A 19,414-nucleotide genomic window follows, 5' to 3' on the forward strand; every position below is an offset into this window, starting at 1 on the left:
AGAACAAAATTTTAAAACCCATGTGTGCAGGCTAAAGAGAGCTATCTATGATCTAAAACAAGCATCTCGTTCTTGGTTTGACAGCTTCTCGCTTGAGATTCAAAAACATGGATTTTCGCATTCTCTTCTGGATCACTCATTATTTATTTTTAGAAGTCAGAATATGACCACTCTGCTATTAATCTATGTTGACGATATTGTCATCACAGGAAACTCTGAAGCTCACATCAAAGAAGTAAAAGACTTACTAGGTCAGAGGTTCAAAATGAAAGACCTTGGTGTCCTGCGCTATTTTCTTGGTGTAGAAGTTGACAACCAGACTCATGGCTTGACGCTCACTCAGCACAAGTATACAGTAGATGTTCTCAACAAGGCAGGTATGAAAGACTATAAGCCTCTAGGAACTCCAAGTGTGATTCACCAAAAACTTAGCACTCATGATGGAGATCTGTGTGAGGATCCCACTAGGTATCACAGTCTAATAGGGATGTTACAACATCTGACATTCACTCATCCTAATATTGTTTATTCGGTCAATCAAGTGTCTCAGTTTATGCATGCACCACGTACTGGACATATGGAAGCAGTTAAGAGGATTCTTAGATATTTGAAAGGGACCATTAGGGATGGATTGATATATTCACCACAGTCGTATGGCAAGGGAGAACATGAACTTATTATATATTGTGATGCAGACTGGGCAGGGGATCCTGATGAACGAAGATCTACATCAAGATATTGTGCCTTTATTGAAAGAAATTTAGTCTCTTGGAGTAGTAGAAAACAAAAAGTTGTCGCTAGGTCAAGCACTGAGGCTGAGTAGAGATCCATGGCTACCGCTACTGCCGAAGCCACGTGGATCAGGCATCTACTAACCGAACTGGGAGAAAAGATCTCACACTCTATCTTGCTATGTGACAATCAAAGTGCTCTCAACATGTCATTCAATCCAGTACATCACAGTCGTGCTAAGCATATTCAGATCGACCAACACTTTGTAAGACAAAAAGTTGAAGAAAAAGAGATCGAGCCTGAGTTTGTCAACACTGAAAGACAAGTTGCAGACATATTTACAAAGGGCTTGACAAAAGATCGTTTTTGGATGCTTAAAGGCAAGTTGTTCATGGTCCAAAACCATGATCAACTTGAGGGGGGGTGAAAAAGTGTATTTTGGTAGGACCCGACCCGGGTCCATTGTATGTACAGTCTGGATACTAGGACCCGGGCCATGTACAGGTTTAAGGAGGTTCATGTACAGATAAACTTATCTCTTTCGGGTCTGGACATTGCACCAGACCCGGATCCATTGTTCTTTTAAATGTATTAATACAAAGTTTAGGTCACGATTTCAGTTAGTTGAAATCGTGACAGTCGCAGCCCACTTTTCTTCTTCTTATGTTCTCTCTCTCTCTCTTTTCTCAATACAGGTACCAGAGGGGATTCTAACAAGTTGTTCTGTAATAAAATAAGAAAAAAAGTAAACAGGAGCCTCTTATGGGCTTACAAGAACACAATCAATCCACAAAGAACACCTTATGGATCAATCCATACCACCCACACAAGGGTCAAGAGAGTAAAAATAAATGCTTTTGTATTACACAAATGCTTAAGAAAGCATTAGAGGATAAAGGGGAGAACCCCTATTTATAACAAGTGAGGGAGAGTGGGGGCAGCCCAACTAGCTAGTTGGAGTTGTCCCATCGCAACCTAATGTGATCGTTGGGGGCTAGCCCAACAACTAGTTAGGCTGCCCCATCGACACTTAATTTCAAGACAAAAAATAAAATACAAAAAGAACAAAAATAAAAGGGCAAAGTCAGCCCCTAATGGGCTGGCTACAATTACAATGTGAAAAGACTGAAATACGAGTATTTCAATTTACATACATTTAAATATATATATATATATATATTAATACATGCATATAAATACATATATATTTGGTACATAATCTTAACACCCCCCTCAAACTCTCGGTGTAGCAACCAAGAGTTTGCCAAGTAGGAAGTGAAAAAGTCCGCCAGTTGATACTCATATGGAACATATGACAACATGATGGTCTTCTTCAGAAATTTCTCACAAATATAGTGGCAATCTCTTTCAATGTGTTTGGTCCTTTCATGGAATGTATGATTGCTTGCAATATATACTGCGCTTTTGTTGTCACAACATAATCTCGAGGGTTCTGCAACGTGAACTCCCAAGTCTTCTAATAATTGTATATGTTAAAATGTAAAACTGTACATATATGTATATATATAATAATATTATATTATTATATATATAAATACATTTTTCATTTCTTTCTTTTCTGTAATTTTTTTCCTTTATTTTTATTTTTTGTTTTTATGTCATCTAGTTCAGTTTGAACTAGAATGACTGTTGCTAGTCAAGTCCTGTCCAGAGCTGTTGGAGCTGTTGGACCGACACAGTCCAACAGCTCTTAATAGAGTTGTTGGACTGTGCCCAACAGCTCTATTGAGTCCTCTTTCAACTGTGTATATAAAGGGGTGCAGCCCCTCTTGTATTTTATTTCAATGCTTCTTAAGCAATTGGTTTTTCATATCAATAAAGAATACATTTTATTTTTATTTTGTTTTCAATTATGCCCTTTTTAAGGGTTATGCTTTAGTGTCATTCTTGACACTTGCCCTTGTTAATCTAAGCTCGTGTTTCGAAGATCCCCATTTCATTTCATGGTATCAGAGCCGCGGAAGTACTAAATCTTGAGGAAAAGCTGCCTCGGTTTCCGTGCCCGTTTGCAAAAGTGTTCGCCACTTGAAGAGAAGTGTTTTATCACTTCATTGGAGAAGATTTCACATCTTGTTGTATTGTTTTTTTTTTTCTTTCTTTTTCATTTTCCTTCTTGTTTCTCTTCTATCCCTATTCTTTCTCTCCTTGTAATCGATGGATGACAATGATAAAGTCACCATCATGCCTATGAAACTAAGCGATACGAACTATGTAACATGGGTTTCAATCATGAAGCACCATATATGAGGAAAAGGCTTATGGGGGATTGTGGATGGTTCCGATTCGGAACCTAAGCTATCTCTTACTAAAAAGGAGGGAGATAAAGATGTCCCTCTATCGGAAGAAGAGAAAATCAAGGCTATTACCTCATACGAGAAGAAATGGAAAGAATGGAGAATATCTCATGCGAAGATAATGTCATGGCTTATCAATAGCGTTGACATTAAAAAATGCTCAAGTCTTGCCAAATTTGATCATGCCGATAAGGCATGGGAATACCTTAAGAATATGTATTCCCTTAAAGATATTGCACACGTGTGCAACCTCCAAGAAAAAGTTCGAATGATGACACAAGAAGACAAAATTATTCGTGAATATTACAATGGGTTTTCCGAACTTTGGGAAGAACTTTCCCTTTTAGAACCAAAGTGGCATTGTGCCGAAGACATCGAGCTTCGTCAGAAACAACTCGATGCTGAACATTTTTACCAGTTTATCACTGGATTAAAGCCGGAATTTGAAACTACTAAATCGGCCCTACTTCACCGGGGAAAAATTCCTTCTATTGTTGAAACTATTGAAGAGTCAACAATGGAAGAAAATCATCTCCGGAAAGTTTCTTTAAAAATTGAAGATGATTCTGTTTTAGCCGTGTCTAGACCAGGGAATCATGTTCGATCATATAGGCCTCCTCACTTTAACCGACAAAATGGTGACTATGATAAGAAGAAAGTTATTTGTCATCACTGTCATGAACCGGGACACTACAGGCCACAATGTCCCAAACTTAAGGAGCTGAGAGAAAAAAGAGCTGCAATTGCTGGATCGGAGCCTAAAGATCAGGATGCACCAGTTTCCCTGGCCCAACTAATGGAGATTCTTCAGCCTCTCATCAAAGGTGCCTCTTCCTCATCTGAAGCTTCAACCGGCGCAGCAGCCTCATCTTTTTCTGATCTAGGTAAAATTTCTTGGCTTCTTGACTCTGGTGCATCTTTTCATATGACCCCAAATAATCAAAGTCTATCCAAATGTGTTAAAAATAAAACAAGTGTGTCAAAGGTCTTTACTGCTGATGGGACTTCTCTTGAAATAGAAGGAATAGGAAATTTTGAAAAAATTTATAAAACAAAAAAAAATTTATTCCAGAAATTAGACATGTTCCCAAATTAAATGTTCCTAAATTAAATTTAAATCTTTTATCTGTATCTCAAATTTCTGATTATGGGTGTAATATTTCTTTTTCTTCTTATGGTTGTTGGGTACAGGATCGCCAGTCAGGCAAGCTGATTGGGAAAGGCCATAGAGAAGGAGGACTCTATTACATGGATTTTTTGGAAATGCCGAAGAAAGCTTTTTGTTATAATATTAAAAAAATAGAGTTGGAACTGTGGCATAAGAGACTTGGTCACCCACATATAGCCAAAATCCAACATTTTTCAAATCTAGGGAAATTTTGTAACTCTGAATCATTTGATTGTAAAGATTGTATTCTCGGCAAAATGAAAAGATTACCATTTCAGAACAGAACCTTTTTCTCTTCAAGACCACTTGAATTAATACACTCGGATGTTTGGGGTCCTGCACCAGTAATTTCTAAAGGAGGATTTGTTTACTATGTTATTTTTGTCGATGATTTCTCCCGACATACGTGGATGTACTTTCTCAAACATAAGTCTGAAGTATTTTCATACTTTCAAACTTTTCATAATATGGTTAAAAACAAGTTTCAAAATGATATTACTTTTTTCGCACAGATTCAGGGGGAGAGTTTTTATCCACAAATTTTCAAAATTATCTTAAATTGCATGGCATCACACATCAAAGATCTTGTCCTTATACACCTCAACAAAATGGACTGGCAGAACGAAAACATCGCCATATTATAGAAACCACTAGGACTTTATTAATAGCAAATCAAGTCCCGAAAGACTTTTGGGCAGAAGCTGCCTTAACTGCCACCTATCTCATTAATAGGATGCCATCTTCTTCGTTGCAAAATATCACTCCCATTGAAAAACTTATGAACATTTCTCCAAACTACTCTAGACTAAGAATATTTGGGTGCAAATGTTTCATATTTACTGACAAAAATGATAAACTTTCCCCTCGTGCGATTCCCTGTGCCTTTTTAGGATATGCTGAAAACCAGAAAGGTTATAGATGTTTTGACTTCAAAAATAATAAACTATATGTGTCTAGAAATGTTTCCTTTCTTGAAAAGGAGAGCTTCTTTGATTTTAGAAAATTAAAAGACGTCACTAAGTACTCCTTTTTGCTAGATCTAACATCAACATCTGATGAATATGACCTTGACTGTAACTTTGATGATGATCAAAGAATTATTGATCTTAATGTTGAAAATGAAGAAGTTCATAGAGATACTAGTATTCAATATTTCAGGCGACAAGAGTCTAATCCTCCATGTGCACTTGAGAAATATTCTAACATTCCAACTAGACAATCATCCCGAATCTCGAGGCCTCTAGGAAAGTTTGTATCATACGAGTCTTTCTCACCCACATATAGGGCAGTTATTGCATTAATTCACTCATATGAAGAACCATCCACATATTTTCAAGCAAAAAATGATATCAAATGGATAGAAGCCATGAAAGCTGAATTAGATGCACTTGAAAAGGCTTCTACATGGAATATTCAAGATCTTCCTCCAGGGAAGAAAACTATAGAATGTCGATGGGTTTATAAAATTAAAACCAAGAGTGATGGTACTCTTGAAAGATATAAAGCCCGTTTAGTAGCCAAAGGTTATGCCCAAGAATATGGGATTGATTATGAAGAAACCTTTGCTCCGGTGGCTCGTATGACTATTGTCTGAACCTTAATTGCCTTAGCTTCTATCAAAAAATGGTCTATTTTTCAAATGGATGTCAAAAATGCTTTTTTAAATGGAAAGCTAGTTGAAGAAGTATATATGGAACCCCCTCCTGGTCTAAGTATTCCTAAGGGTAAAGTCCTTCGCTTAGAAAAAGCTCTTTATGGACTTAAACAAGCACCAAAAGCTTGGTATGATAGGTTTAGTCGTCTTATGATTGATATTGGTTTTCAATTCTGTTTAACTGACACTGCTTTGTTTATTAAGAATTCTGATGCAGGGATCATTGTGCTTCTTCTCTATGTGGATGATATGATCATCACCGGAAGTGATAAACAGGGAGTTGAAACAATCAAAACACTTCTTAAATCTCATTTTGAAATGACTGATTTGGGCTTGTTGAGATATTTTTTAGGCATTGAAGTTGCTTATTCTCCTAGAGGATATTTATTATCTCAGACTAAATTTGCTTTTGATATTGTTTTCAGGTCTGGTATTACTGATGATAAGAAAGTTGACACTCCAGAAGTTGTTAATGTTAAAATGAAGATTGATGATGGAGAACTTCTTGCAGATCCTACTCCTTACAGACAGCTTGTCGGGGCACTTTCCTATCTATCCATTACCAGACCAGATATAGCACATGCTGTTCATACAGCAAGTCAATTTCAACATGCTCCTACTTCTGTTCATATGGGAGCAGTCATGCGTATTATCAGGTACATCAAGTCCTCTCTTTCACGAGGACTTTTCTTATCTTCCTCCTCTTCTCTTGATTTAATTGCATATACTGATGCTGATTGGGGAGGTGATCCCAATAACAGACACTCAACCACTGGCTTTTGTGTCTTTTTAGGGGAATCATTAATCTCGTGGAGGTGTAAAAAGCAGCAGAAGGTATCTCTCTCATCCACCGAAGCTGAATACAGAGCCATGGCAACCACGACCATGGAAGTAGTTTGGCTCCGACGACTGCTTGCTGACATGGGAGTTGAAGCAACAAAGGCTTCACAAATGTGTTGTGACAACAAAAGTGCGATCTACATTGCCAGTAACAGAACATTCCACGAACGCACCAAACACATCGAAATGGATTGTCACTACGTCAGAGAGGAATATCTACACGGGATAATTGATCTGCCATATGTCACTTCAGAATATCAGTTAGCAGACCTCTTTACAAAGCCTCTCGCTGCTCCCCGATTTCACTTTCTCTTAGACAAACTTTCGCTCATTGTACCGTAAGTTTGAGGGGGAGTGTTAAAATGTAAAACTGTACATATATGTATATATAATAATATTATATTATTATATATATATATAAATACTTTTTTAATTTCTTTCTTTTCTGTATTTTTTTTCCTTTATTTTTATTTTGTCTTTATGTCATCTAGTTCAGTTTGAACTAGAATGACTGTTGCTAGTCAAGTCCTGTCCAGACTTGACTAGCAATAGAGCTGTTGGACTGACACAGTCCAACAGCTCTTAATAGAGCTGTTGGATTGTGCCCAACAGCTCTATTGAGTCCTCTTTTAGCTGTGTATATAAAGGGGTGCAGCCCCTCTTGTATTTTATTCCAATGCTTCTTAAGCAATTGGTTTTTCATATCAATAAAGAATACATTTTTATTTTTATTTTGTTTCCAGTTATACACTTTTTAAGGGTTATGCTTTAGTGTCATTCTTGACACTTGCCCTTGTTAATCTAAGCTCGTGTTTCGAAGATCCCCATTTCATTTCAGTATCAACTACACTAATTCAGAAGTAGTTGTCATGGCATAATACTCTGTTTCAGTAGAAGAAAAGGACACTTTCTGATGCTTCTTACATCTCCATGAAATTAGAGAATCACCTAAAAAAAGACAAGAACCAGTGGTTGAGCGCTTAACATTCACATCTCCTCCCCAATCAGAATCAGAATATGCAATAACTTCTAATTGGGAAGAAGATGAAAGAAATAACCCATAATTAATAAAATTTCTAATATATCTAATAATTCTCATTACAACACTCATATGTATTATAATAAGAGCATGCTTAAATTGACTAAAGGAATGTATAGCATGAGAAATATCAGAACGAGTAATAGAGAAATAAGATAAATCCCCAATCATTTGTTTATATGGAGTTGGATCCTTCAGATGTTCTCCATCATCTTTCTTCATCTTTTTATTAATGACTTCTTGAATATCAACTCGTTTTTTATTGAGAGTCCTGACCGTTCAATGTTCTCTGTTGCATACTTAGTCTGCGATCACAAGTAACTACGAGGTGAGTAAGTCACTTTTATTCCAAGAAAGTACTGTAAAAAACTAAGGTCTATCATATCAAAGTTGGCTTTAAACACATCTTTGATATGGCTAACTCCCTGCTTATCACCTCTTGTAATGATTATATCATTAACGTAAAGAAATAATATCACTATTCATGTATTAGAAGACTTAACAAACAATGCAGTGTCAGCAATAACAAGATTTAAAACCAAGTTGTGTCATCACACTACTGAGTCGATCATACAAGCCTTAAGGGCTTATTTTAGAACATACAATGTTTTTTGTAACCGAAGAATTTTTCCATATGCTAAACTTAATCCTAGTGGGGGATCTATGTAAACTTTCTCGTTGAGATTTCCATTAAAAAAAAATATTTTTCACATCCATTTAAAAAATGGGCCATTTTTTAATTGATATTATAGAAATAAGAGTTTTAACAATAGTCATTCAAGCGACTGGAGTAAATGTCTCATCATAGTCTATTTTATATTCTTGACTATATCTTTTGGCTACTAGTCCAGCTTTATATTTTTCTAGTAACTCATTACTTTTTAGTCTTAATTTTATAGACTCATCTACATCCTATAGTTTTCTTCCCTTTGGGTAATGTTTGAATTTCTCAAGTTTTTGGCTTTTCTAGAGCTTTCAATTCATCATTCATTGCCTTAATCCATTCTTGGTGAATTTTAGCATCATGGTAAGACGATAGTTCTAGATATGAGTATATAGCCATTAGACATGCTCTATATTTGGGTTCAAAGAAATCATAGGATACAAATCTACTAGGAGATTTTGAAATTCTCATAGATCTTCTAACACTAGAGGAATCTATATCTTGATTTTGAGAATATCTTACTAAAGGACATGGAGGATGGTCTTCGATATGTCAAGTATAGATTTGAATTTCACTGAGGTTGGTCTATATTATTAAGACCCTCATTCACATTCACATGTGCATCATGAGTGGTCCTCATTGTCACTCATACACATCATGAATGTCATCACAACTCACATGCTTATTGGCAAGGTAAAAAAAATGAATAGTCACAATGTTCTTGGATTTTATCTTTATCAAATTCATTTTCGTTTTTAAAAAAAGTAATGCTTTTTGAGACATATAGCTTGTTCCTTTTAATTTCATAGTATCTATATCCTTTTTTATTTTCGGCATAATCTAGGAAAACACAAGGAATAGCTTTTAGGAAAAGTTTGTCATTTTTGTCAGTAAGGACAAAACATTTACAACCAAAGACTCTCAACCTTTTGTAATCAGGAGAAGTTTTAAATAATTTTTCAATGAGAGAAATATTTTGATAGTTTTTAAGGTATCCTATTTATCAAATAAACCGTCGTAAGAGCGGCTTCTGCCAAAAGTATTTTTGGAACATTTCTTGATATAAGGAGTATTCTAGTAGTTTCAACAATATGTTTATGTTTCCTTTTGATTAGTCCATTTTGTTGAAGAGTATAAAGACAAGATTTTTGGTAAATAATCTCATATAAGTCAAGATAATTTTTGAAATCCTTTGATACAAATTCTCCTCCGGAATCGGTTCTAAAGATTTTAATATTGGCTTTAAATTGAGTCTTTGTATAACAATGAAATTTTTTAAAACAATCAAATACTTCGAATTTGTGCTTACGAAAATATATCCAAGAGTGTATTATAATCATCCACAAAAACAACATAATAAGATATGCCTCTTTTGAATATAACCAAAGTCAGTCCTCGTACATCCGAACGTATCAAATCAAATGGTTTCTTTGATATAAAATGACTAGGCCCAAAAGGTAAAGATTTCATTTTACCAAGAATACAGTCTTCACAAACAAAATCTCTTTCTTTATAACTTGTAAGGAATGTAAACAAGTGTAATTTGGACACACTAGAATATCCTAGTCTTTTGTGTCAATTTTTTATATCTTTTTTTTCCACAAAATTACAAAAAGTATGTTTTGATAACTCAAGATTGTTTATTACATAGAGATCTCTTCTTCTATGGCATCGCCCAATCGGCTTCGCAGACTGGAGATCCTGTATTAAACAATCATTAGATGAAAATAGTACTTTGCATCCATGATCCGTAATTTGAGAGATAGATAAAAGATTTAAACTTAATTTTGGCATTACTCTAATATTTGGTATCTAAAAGATTAATTGTTTTTTAAAAACCCCAAAACTTTTGATTTTTAAAGATGTTCCGTCAGCGATTGAAACATAAGAATTATTTGGGTTAGTATGACATTCGGATAATATGGACTCATTTGGAGTCATATGAAAAGAGGCACCGGAATCTAGGATCCAAGAAGTCTTACCAGGGTTACCACGTGTGGATACGATCACTCCCGAGAAAGAAGAAGCTCGAGTTTTGAACATTGGTTGTAGTACCTCCATTAGTTACACCAAAGATAGTGAGTCGATACAGTTAGAGTCGTCTACATCATTCTTTTCAACCGAAGCAACTCTTTTATCATCTCTATAATCTTCTTTCTTTCTTTTGGGACAAAAAGGCTTGATGTGTCCCAGTTCATAATAATGATAGCATATGATTTTTTCACCCTTTTTGTATTCATGATCACCTCTTTTGTCGCTTATTTCATAGTTATTTGAGTTTCTTCCATTCTCATTTTTCACAAAATGAGGAGGTTTATAACTCCTAGTGTGATTACCGATCTTTGACATAGCAAGGACAGATTCTTTTTCTTTTAAGGTGGATGGCTTCTTCCATAGTCAACTCTAAGAGTTTTGACTATGAATGGTACACCTCTATGAAGGAGAGTCGACTTGGTTCCTTCAAATTCGGGTCTAAGCCCATTAACAAATTGGTAGAAATGCTCTGTTTTAATTTGGTTTTCACGGAGTACTACATCTTAGAGGCAATGTCATTTTGGCTCAAGAAAAGTCAATTCATCCCAAAGGAGAGAGAGTGCATTGTAATATTCCCTAATGCTCATCTCTCCTTGAGTCATAATTATTACCTTGTTTTGAACATTACATATATGAGCAATATCTTTAAGCCTATACATGTCTTTAAGATATTTTCACGCATCACTAGTTAAATCAAATTTCGCTAAGCTAGAGCACTTGTGAATGTTCACACTATTGATGAGCCATCCAATTATCCTTGAATGACCCATCCTCCACTCTTTCCATTTCTTTTCATAATCGGAAACGACTTTAGAAATTTTTTCTCCTTGAAGAGCAACTTCCTTTCCATTCTCAATTTTGGTGAGAATGAGTTTAGGCTCCTTTTCGGTACCGTCCACCAAACCTCATAAACCCTTTTCCCATATTTTGTGTTTTACTATGGATGCCCACATCACATAGTTTGTATCATTTAGGCGTACGGGAATGAAGACAATTACTTTCCTTTCATTCTCCACTTCTTTACAATAAAGAGAGAGAGAGAGAGAGAGAGAAAAGAAATGCAATACAAGATTCGCTTGAGAGATGGTGTGCTTCCTGATACAACGATCCACGATTCATTGTTTATATTTATATATATATATATATATATATATATATATATTAACAGAGGTGATCTCAATAACCGACACTCAACCACAGGTTTTTATATTTTCTTAGGTGACTCGTTGATCTCATGGCGATGTAAGAAGCAACAGAAGATCTTTCTCTCCTCGACCGAAACAGAATACCGAGTCATGGCTACTACCACTATGGAGGTGGTCTGGCTAAGAAGATTGCTGACAGATATGGGAGTTCAACCTAAAGGAGCATCACGAATGTATTGTGACAACAAAAGTTTCATCTATATCGTCAGCAACCAGACCTTCCATGAACAAACCAAACATATTGAGATGCACTATCACTATGTACGAGGAGTATCTATATAGCACTATTGATCTTCTCTATGTTACTTCAAAATACCAGTTGGCGGATTTCTTCACCAAGCCTCTCACAGCTCCTAGATTCCACTTTTTCTTAAGCAAACTTTCAGTGATCTAACTGTAAGTTTGAAGGGGAGTATTAAAAATGTAAATATATATACATATGTACATATATGTATTTATGTATATATATATATATATATATAACTCGGTTAGGATAGTTATGTTAGATTTTTAATTTTTGGTCTTGTTTGAACTAGTCAACAAGAGAGTCATTGGGAGGCCCAATAGCTCAATGGCTCTATTTAGAGTCGTCGGACCCTCCCAATGACTCTCTTGGAGCCTCACATATTTGTGTATATATAGGGGATAAAACTCGTCTCATATGTATGCTTCTTGCATAAGTGTTGATCAATAAAATATTATTTTTATTTCTTGTGTCTGCCCCTTTAGTGGGTGTTTGTGTGTGAGCCCATTTTGTGACTTGTGTATGTTCTTTGGTGCTTTGGTGGAACTCTTTGAGTGTCCACTTTGTTATTTTGGTAAATATCTTTAGAGGACCTTGTTACCTTTCACTTATAAGATAGTTGATGTTTGAAGATGTCTTATACAACTCATAGAGACATAAATGCTTCATATGTGATTTTATGGTTGTATTTTGTGCAATTCATCATTGATTCATGTGTTATGATTTTTTTAGAATTTTGACTAATTTTTCTTATTTTCATGATTTTTTTAGAATTTTTGAAAAAATTATGATTTTTTACAATATGATACGATATGTATATTATTTTGGGCCTGACCAATTAGATACTTACAATCTTGATTGAGAGATTGCATATTGTTTTCCGAACAAGGAGAGCCAAAGTAAGGAGTCATAAATAGAGTTATTAGCTATCACCGCAATGCACACTACAATATGAAACACTACCAAAAAAATATGAAACACTGCCAAAAAAATTAACGAGACCAATAAAAGGTACAACTCAAGCAGTAACCTTACACATGGCTTCTATTCAAGATGAAAAAAGTCTAAAATAATACAGTAAACCCTTATAATTAGGCTAGCAACTGCATGAAATAGATACTACTGATGAGAAAATAAAGGCACTAATAAAAATTTTCACAATGTAGAAAACAAACCTGAAAATTATGATAAAGAAAAGGCTCAAATAGAAAGCCAGCTTAACCATTCGATACTTCTTCTCACCATTAAGCAAACTGAAGATCTCAGTGACATCTATTAGATGCTGTCTTCTCATGTATCTGGAAAACATTAAATGCAATGTTCAAGACAATATTGTTGGTATATCAAAGAAAATAGCAGTGATAGTGAAAAAACTGCAGCATTAGGAAAAGGGAATGCGAGTTAGAAATATAAGTAGCATAAGATACTCTGAAAATACAGGAAAAAGAAAAAAGGATGAAGCATTGGAATAAAAGTTTCATAATAACAACTGGTCTATAAAGTAAAAACAATGCAATTGTTGCCTAATGCACATCTACAATGATCCATATTACACTTTACTACAAGAATCAGAAGTCATGATCAGGCTATCTAAAAACTTTTAATGCACAGATAGGAGATGGTATATAACAATTAAAATGAGATCAAGTTTCTTCAGAAGCTCACAAATTTATAAGAAAGGTTGCCATATGAGAATGGTTATACATTTGGGATACTTCTCGCAATAGTTTGAATTCAGTAGTTACAGAAACTCTTCATGGAAGTGCAGTCAGTCGCCCTTTATTTATTCTCAAACATTGTTGTTCTGCATGCAGATGATACTTCCCAAGGTGTTGTTAAGGACTTATGAAATGAAGGGTGTAGAATAACTAAGATAGATCCTTAGAACAGAAGCAATGATTCATAATTCTGATGACAATGCTGTTATGTATTGGAGGCAAAAATAGAGAATTTCTCATTTTAGATCAATCGGGTTCCTGCAGCAATAAATAAGAGAATCAAAGAAGATAAGCATGGCGACCAGAATCAAAGACCCCTAGATATGATTTTATGTTCTACAAGAACTGACATGAACTTGTAATAATCAGATAATCCATGTCATGAATGACAGAATGCATAAGAACAGTGTTATACTTTAACTTCCCTTTTATAAACCATCAGATCTTTGTAAAAGGATAATCTGGTAATTTTCAAGACTGATAACATGTACTCATGCAATGCATGAATATTCCCACTTACAAGGAAATTTGTGGTTCCATCTCAGATTGATTCTTCCCTATTCCTCTGTCTTCTTAGTTTGCCACATGGTATTAGAGAAAAGGATCATTAATCTCAAGTAACCCTTACACTCCAAATCCATAAATCGTTGCCTATTTCAAGGCTGTAGATCTTCTTAGATTTCTATATTAATCCTCTTTCATTTTCAATTCTCTTTTCTATTGTCCACATTCAGCCGACTGAAAAGGTTTGATTTTTATCATCCTTGTCCAAAAAAAAAAAAGGAAACCTATTTGTTTTATACTAAATCAAAACATATGCAGAATCACCACCTCAATCTGCATGCGATGTTATTAAATCACAAAGGAAGTCATTCATTTTCTTGGAAATACTGTGCAAGCATCCAACATATAACTTTGACATTTCATTATCCAAAATTCCGCATAGTTTCTCATTAAAGATTGTTGCAAGAACCCGTTCGGACACATTACCGGCATAATGTGTCAAGTTGTGGTAGCGCTTATATGGTGTGCCAAGTGTCAGACATGATATACCTCATCTATGGACACTTTCTTTAAAGTTAATTTTTCTTATCTTAAACTTTTTTCTTGCCCATCTTCAACCATTTCAAACCCCAAGCACCGACCAACACCACAAACAATGGCCATTGTACCTTCTCCGGACATTCACTAAAAAATGAAGCATAATTTTCTTGCTTTTTCTAATATTTTAAAGCTCTAGGATTTTCAAAACCAAATTGTACAGAATTTGGGCTTTATATTTTCTAAAACCTTAGCTTATTTTTTGGCCAAAATATAAAAAAAACTTTGTCTTCTTCTTCTTTAGACATTTTACAGACAAGGAGAAAGAACAGATTGATTTTCTTTTTTGGAGAGAGAGGGATAGCAGAAATTTTGAGATTAGGGGGAGGAAATTCAAAAGAGTGATAGCCTACTCCAGGAGACGAGAATGTTGTTTATATACATACCATTTTCGACTTAAATAGAGCTCAAGGTGTCAGGCAACTATTAGAGGCCAATTTTTATCCCCTTTCAACTGATTTCCCAAAGTCTTCTTCCATCTCTTAACTTCTTCAGGTATGTTGGAGTTCTACAGTTTTTATTCCTCCTACTCATTTTATAACCTATGATTTATTTTCTCTTCAATATCGTGCATATTTAGCCCTAAGCCATTCTTATGTCGAGCCTAATTCTTATGCAGAGTCAACTTCTAAAAAGAAGTGGCAATTGGCAATGGTTGAGAAATTGAATGTACTTGAGAGGATGCATGCATGGAATCTTGTAAAGCTTCCACCGGGAAAGAATGTAGTAGGGCGTAAATGGATCTACAAGATTAAGACCATGGCATATGGATCATATAAAATGTATAAGGCAAGGTTGGTAACATAGGGGTATAGTCAGCAATTCGGAATTGACTTTGTTGAGATGTTTTATCCTGTTGTGCATATGACCACCATAAGGAATTTACTTGTGGTTGCCATAAGGTAGTGAAATATGTGGCAATTGGATGTGAGAATGCCTTTTAATGGAGACTTGGAGGAGGTGTATATGGAGTTACCTCAAGTCCATACTGATCCATAAGGCAGAGTGTGCAAGTTGAGAATAGCTTTGTATGGGCTTAAACAGGCACCAAGAGCATGGCTTGAAAAGTTCACTTCAACAGTTAAGACTCTTGGGTTTAAGCAAAACTATCATGATCCTATCTTATTTGTTTTCTCCTATCCGAAGGGAAGATTTATATTGCTTCCATATATGGATGATATGATCATCACAAGTGATGATCTGCAAGAACTAGATGATACCAAAAAAGAGATTGGATAGCATATTTGAAATGAAGGATTTGTGAAACCTAAAAAAAAATCTTAGTTTGGAGGTTGCATATTAAAAAATAGGAATTTATGTTACAGCATAAGTACGCAGCTGATCTTGTTGTGAAAGGCAAGGATAGAAGAGGACTCACAGAAGGTTGGTTCCCTTATGAAAGCAAATGTAAAATTGACCGCTACAAATGGAGTTGAGCTAGAAGATCCAGTTGTATATAGGCAGCTGGTTAGAATTTTGATATATTTGACAATATTCAAACTAGATATCACCTATGCAACACATGGTTAGTCAATTCAAGAGCTGTGTGAGAGACATTATAAACTTTTGAATGTTTTTCTCATTGTCCTCCTCCACAAATCTTAGAGCCACTTGTGATGTAGATTTTGGAGGGTCCACTCGAGATCATCTCTCCACTATAGGATTTTGTGTTTTCATTAGCAATTCTCTAATATCATGGAAAAACATAAAGTAACAGCAAGTTGCTTTGTCCATAATTGAGGCAGAATATAGGGCTCTAGCCTAGGTTACAACTGAGATTATTTGGATAGGGTGGCTTCTAGGAAAACTAAGGGTCACAGTTTGTGAAAATATATCATTGTATTGTGACAACACAAGAGTTATTCATATTGCAAAAAACAATGAGTTTTATGAGAGAACAAAGCAATTGAGATAGATAGTCACTTTACTAAGACAACATATGAAGATGGAATTATTTCGCTAGAGCATGTGAGTTTTAAAGAGCAAATTTCATATGTATTCACCAAAAGTCTTGCTCTAGTGCATTTCTTGATTCTGCTTACATCATCTCAAGTTTGAGGGGGAGTGTTGAGAAATATAATACTTGTATCACTTTTATGTGTGCTACTCCTCTTTTTCTTGTATATTTCTTTATGTATATAAGTATTCTTGTATTTTTTAATTATTTTGTTGTAGAGTCAATCATTTTTGTCTTTTATGAGGTGTAGGGAAGTAGACTCCAATATATGGTTGTAACTCTTTCTTGTTAGATGAATGAAGTTTCCTTTGGTATTTCCCTCTCACCTCTTTCTTCTAAACTCATCTTCTTGCATTGATGACATGATAGCATTGACTGAAACACTAATGCTTTTTTCCAGTTTGATTCCATTATCTTATAAATAAAATTTGGTTTGAACATATACAACCAAAAATCATTATTTATTTATATTGTAACTAATAAGCAACAAATAATAGATGAAGATTAGCATAATACACTAATGAATTATATGGGAGGGCACATAATAGTATACATGATACACAAGAGAGTACATAATAGCATACATGTAATGAGAAGAAAGTTTGGATTTTTTTCCTTAGTTTTTTTTAATAAATAACCTAGAATACATGAGTTCAATAAAAGTGAATAAACATGTATTTGAAGAAATTATAAAAAAATATAGTATTTTTTTGAGAGGTTAAAAAATCATATTGTCATTGAAGATTTATTCTTCAATCTAATTAAAATAGGTCAATTATAAGAATCACAATTCACTAATTATGTGCACGCATTCTTTTTAGTGGACATTTAATTCTCAGTATATAGTCAAATGTACTTGGATCTTTGCTTCGCATGATAACAGAGACGAGCTTACAACTCTCTTAGCTTCTAGGTTACCAAGCGGCTTCCCAAGAGAGGTAGAAGCTTCCAGTAACCATGTTTTGGAGCAGCCAACATAACAACTTCTATCCCACCCCTCCTAAAGCATACTTTAAAGAATATATGCACATTTAGAATCATGGTAAAAGACAGGCATGTCCATCCAAATAGAAGCAGTCTTCTTTACAATTTCTTTGCAAAATGCATTTAGAAACTAAGTATGAAGCAGTGTCAATCCTACAAGGTTGTCCACAGCAAAGTCTCCAAACCCCAATGACCATCCCACCAAAAGTAGCCAAAAATATACAGATGAACTCATACAACAACCAACCACATCAAACCAATAAAATGGGAGAAGAAAAGAGAATTCTGAACAAACGCATTGGCACTTACAATCTCAAATGATAGTACGTAATTGGTGCTGTCAACAGAAACATGAACCAATGCCATGTCAGAAGAAAGAGAGCAGACAGTGCCCCTTGGATTGCAAACTCCGGGATTACCCATTTGTTTATACGGGATGATGAATCAAACGGATTAATGTAGTCGAATTCCAAATCCGATAACGAAATAAGCTGAAACAATCAATTTCATTTTTCACGGATCAATTCAAGGAGGCAATTAGACAATCAAACAGACACCAACTTCCAGTATACAAAACAAAAAAGTTGGCAAATGTAACAAACAAAACACAAAACAAAAACATAAGCAAATATAACAAACCAAACACGATCAAACAACCACATAAATGACTATCAAACAGATAAAAGCATAGAAACAACACGCAATCGTCGTTACATAGAAAACATAACCTTTCAAGCAGGCATCGGCATAAACGCTAGTCTCTTTTTCCTCCATCAGAAACGAAATTTCAAATAGAAAAAGGAGAGAATTTTCATCAAATCACAAGAAAAAAAGAAAAATGAATGGTTTTGTTCCAAAAATAAAACAAAATCAAAAGACAAAACACTTCAACGAAATTTAAAAAGCCAAAAAAGCAAACTGGTGAATGTGTAGCAAATCACCGAATAGACGGAATAAAAAAAGGGGGGAACAAAATCCTATCCAGAATCAATCTATCAAAAAGAAAAGAGAGAGAGAGAGAGTTCTTGAGTACTTGGTAGACAAGAATGCCGAGAAGTGAGATGGAGATGGCGAAGCAGACGAGCCAGAAGATAACCTCCCACGCCATCAAATCGGATCGGAATTAGGGTTCGCAGAAATCTAGCATCACTCTCAATTCAGAGGGAAGCACATGAGAAGAGGAAAGCGTAAAAAGGGAGGAACTTCTGGTTCGCTAGAGAGAGAGACAATTTAAAAGTTGTTTTTTCTAAATAAAATTTAAAAATTGTCCTTTTTAATGAATTTTAAAAGTTGGTTTTACTGTCGTATTATAACAAATTTACTGTGCTGCCACTCAATTATACCGGACCAATGTTGTGAAAAGGGCTGAGGCAACTAAAAACTCTGGCGAGGCGTAAAGGGTAAGCCTCAATTTTTTGTTAAATTTAAAAAAACTATTAAAATATTTAAAACTATAAATAAATAAAAAATTCTACTTATTCTTAATCTTTTTCTTATTATTATTATATTATTATCATTATTTTATTTTTATTATATTATTATTATTATTAGGCTGGTGGCTTGAGGCACTTTTAACAACAACATGAAAATGAGTGCAAGATAAGCCAATGCAAGCTAATTTACAAGTATTTTACGACATGCAGATGCATATACACTGTTGACCTCGCAATGCTTATAAGATCATAAACAATTAAGCATAACATTAACCATATGAGCGGCCTTGGTGGCCTACAAATTTTAACTTGATAAACTTTACTTG

General features: G+C 34.8%; 1 protein-coding gene across 1 annotated transcript in view; it reads right to left on the reverse strand.

The window, feature by feature from the left end:
* The window catches only part of LOC149815858 (protein cornichon homolog 2-like), a 34,400-nt gene extending 15,563 nt beyond the window's left edge, over nt 1–18,837 (reverse strand). Inside the window, exons 1-3 of the mRNA XM_089989930.1 lie at nt 18,689–18,837; nt 17,965–18,146; nt 13,071–13,193 (exon numbers count right to left, since the gene is read on the reverse strand). Of these exons, the coding sequence (XP_089846056.1) occupies nt 13,071–13,193; nt 17,965–18,146; nt 18,689–18,763 (380 nt within the window). The 5' untranslated portion in view covers nt 18,764–18,837. The remainder of the gene's footprint in view (nt 1–13,070; nt 13,194–17,964; nt 18,147–18,688) is intronic.
* Between the last annotated feature and the right edge of the window lie 577 nt (nt 18,838–19,414).

Source organism: Nuphar pumila, chromosome 15 (assembly GCF_984573655.1).
Source record: "Nuphar pumila chromosome 15, dmNupPumi1.hap1.1, whole genome shotgun sequence".
Taxonomy (NCBI): domain Eukaryota; kingdom Viridiplantae; phylum Streptophyta; class Magnoliopsida; order Nymphaeales; family Nymphaeaceae; genus Nuphar; species Nuphar pumila.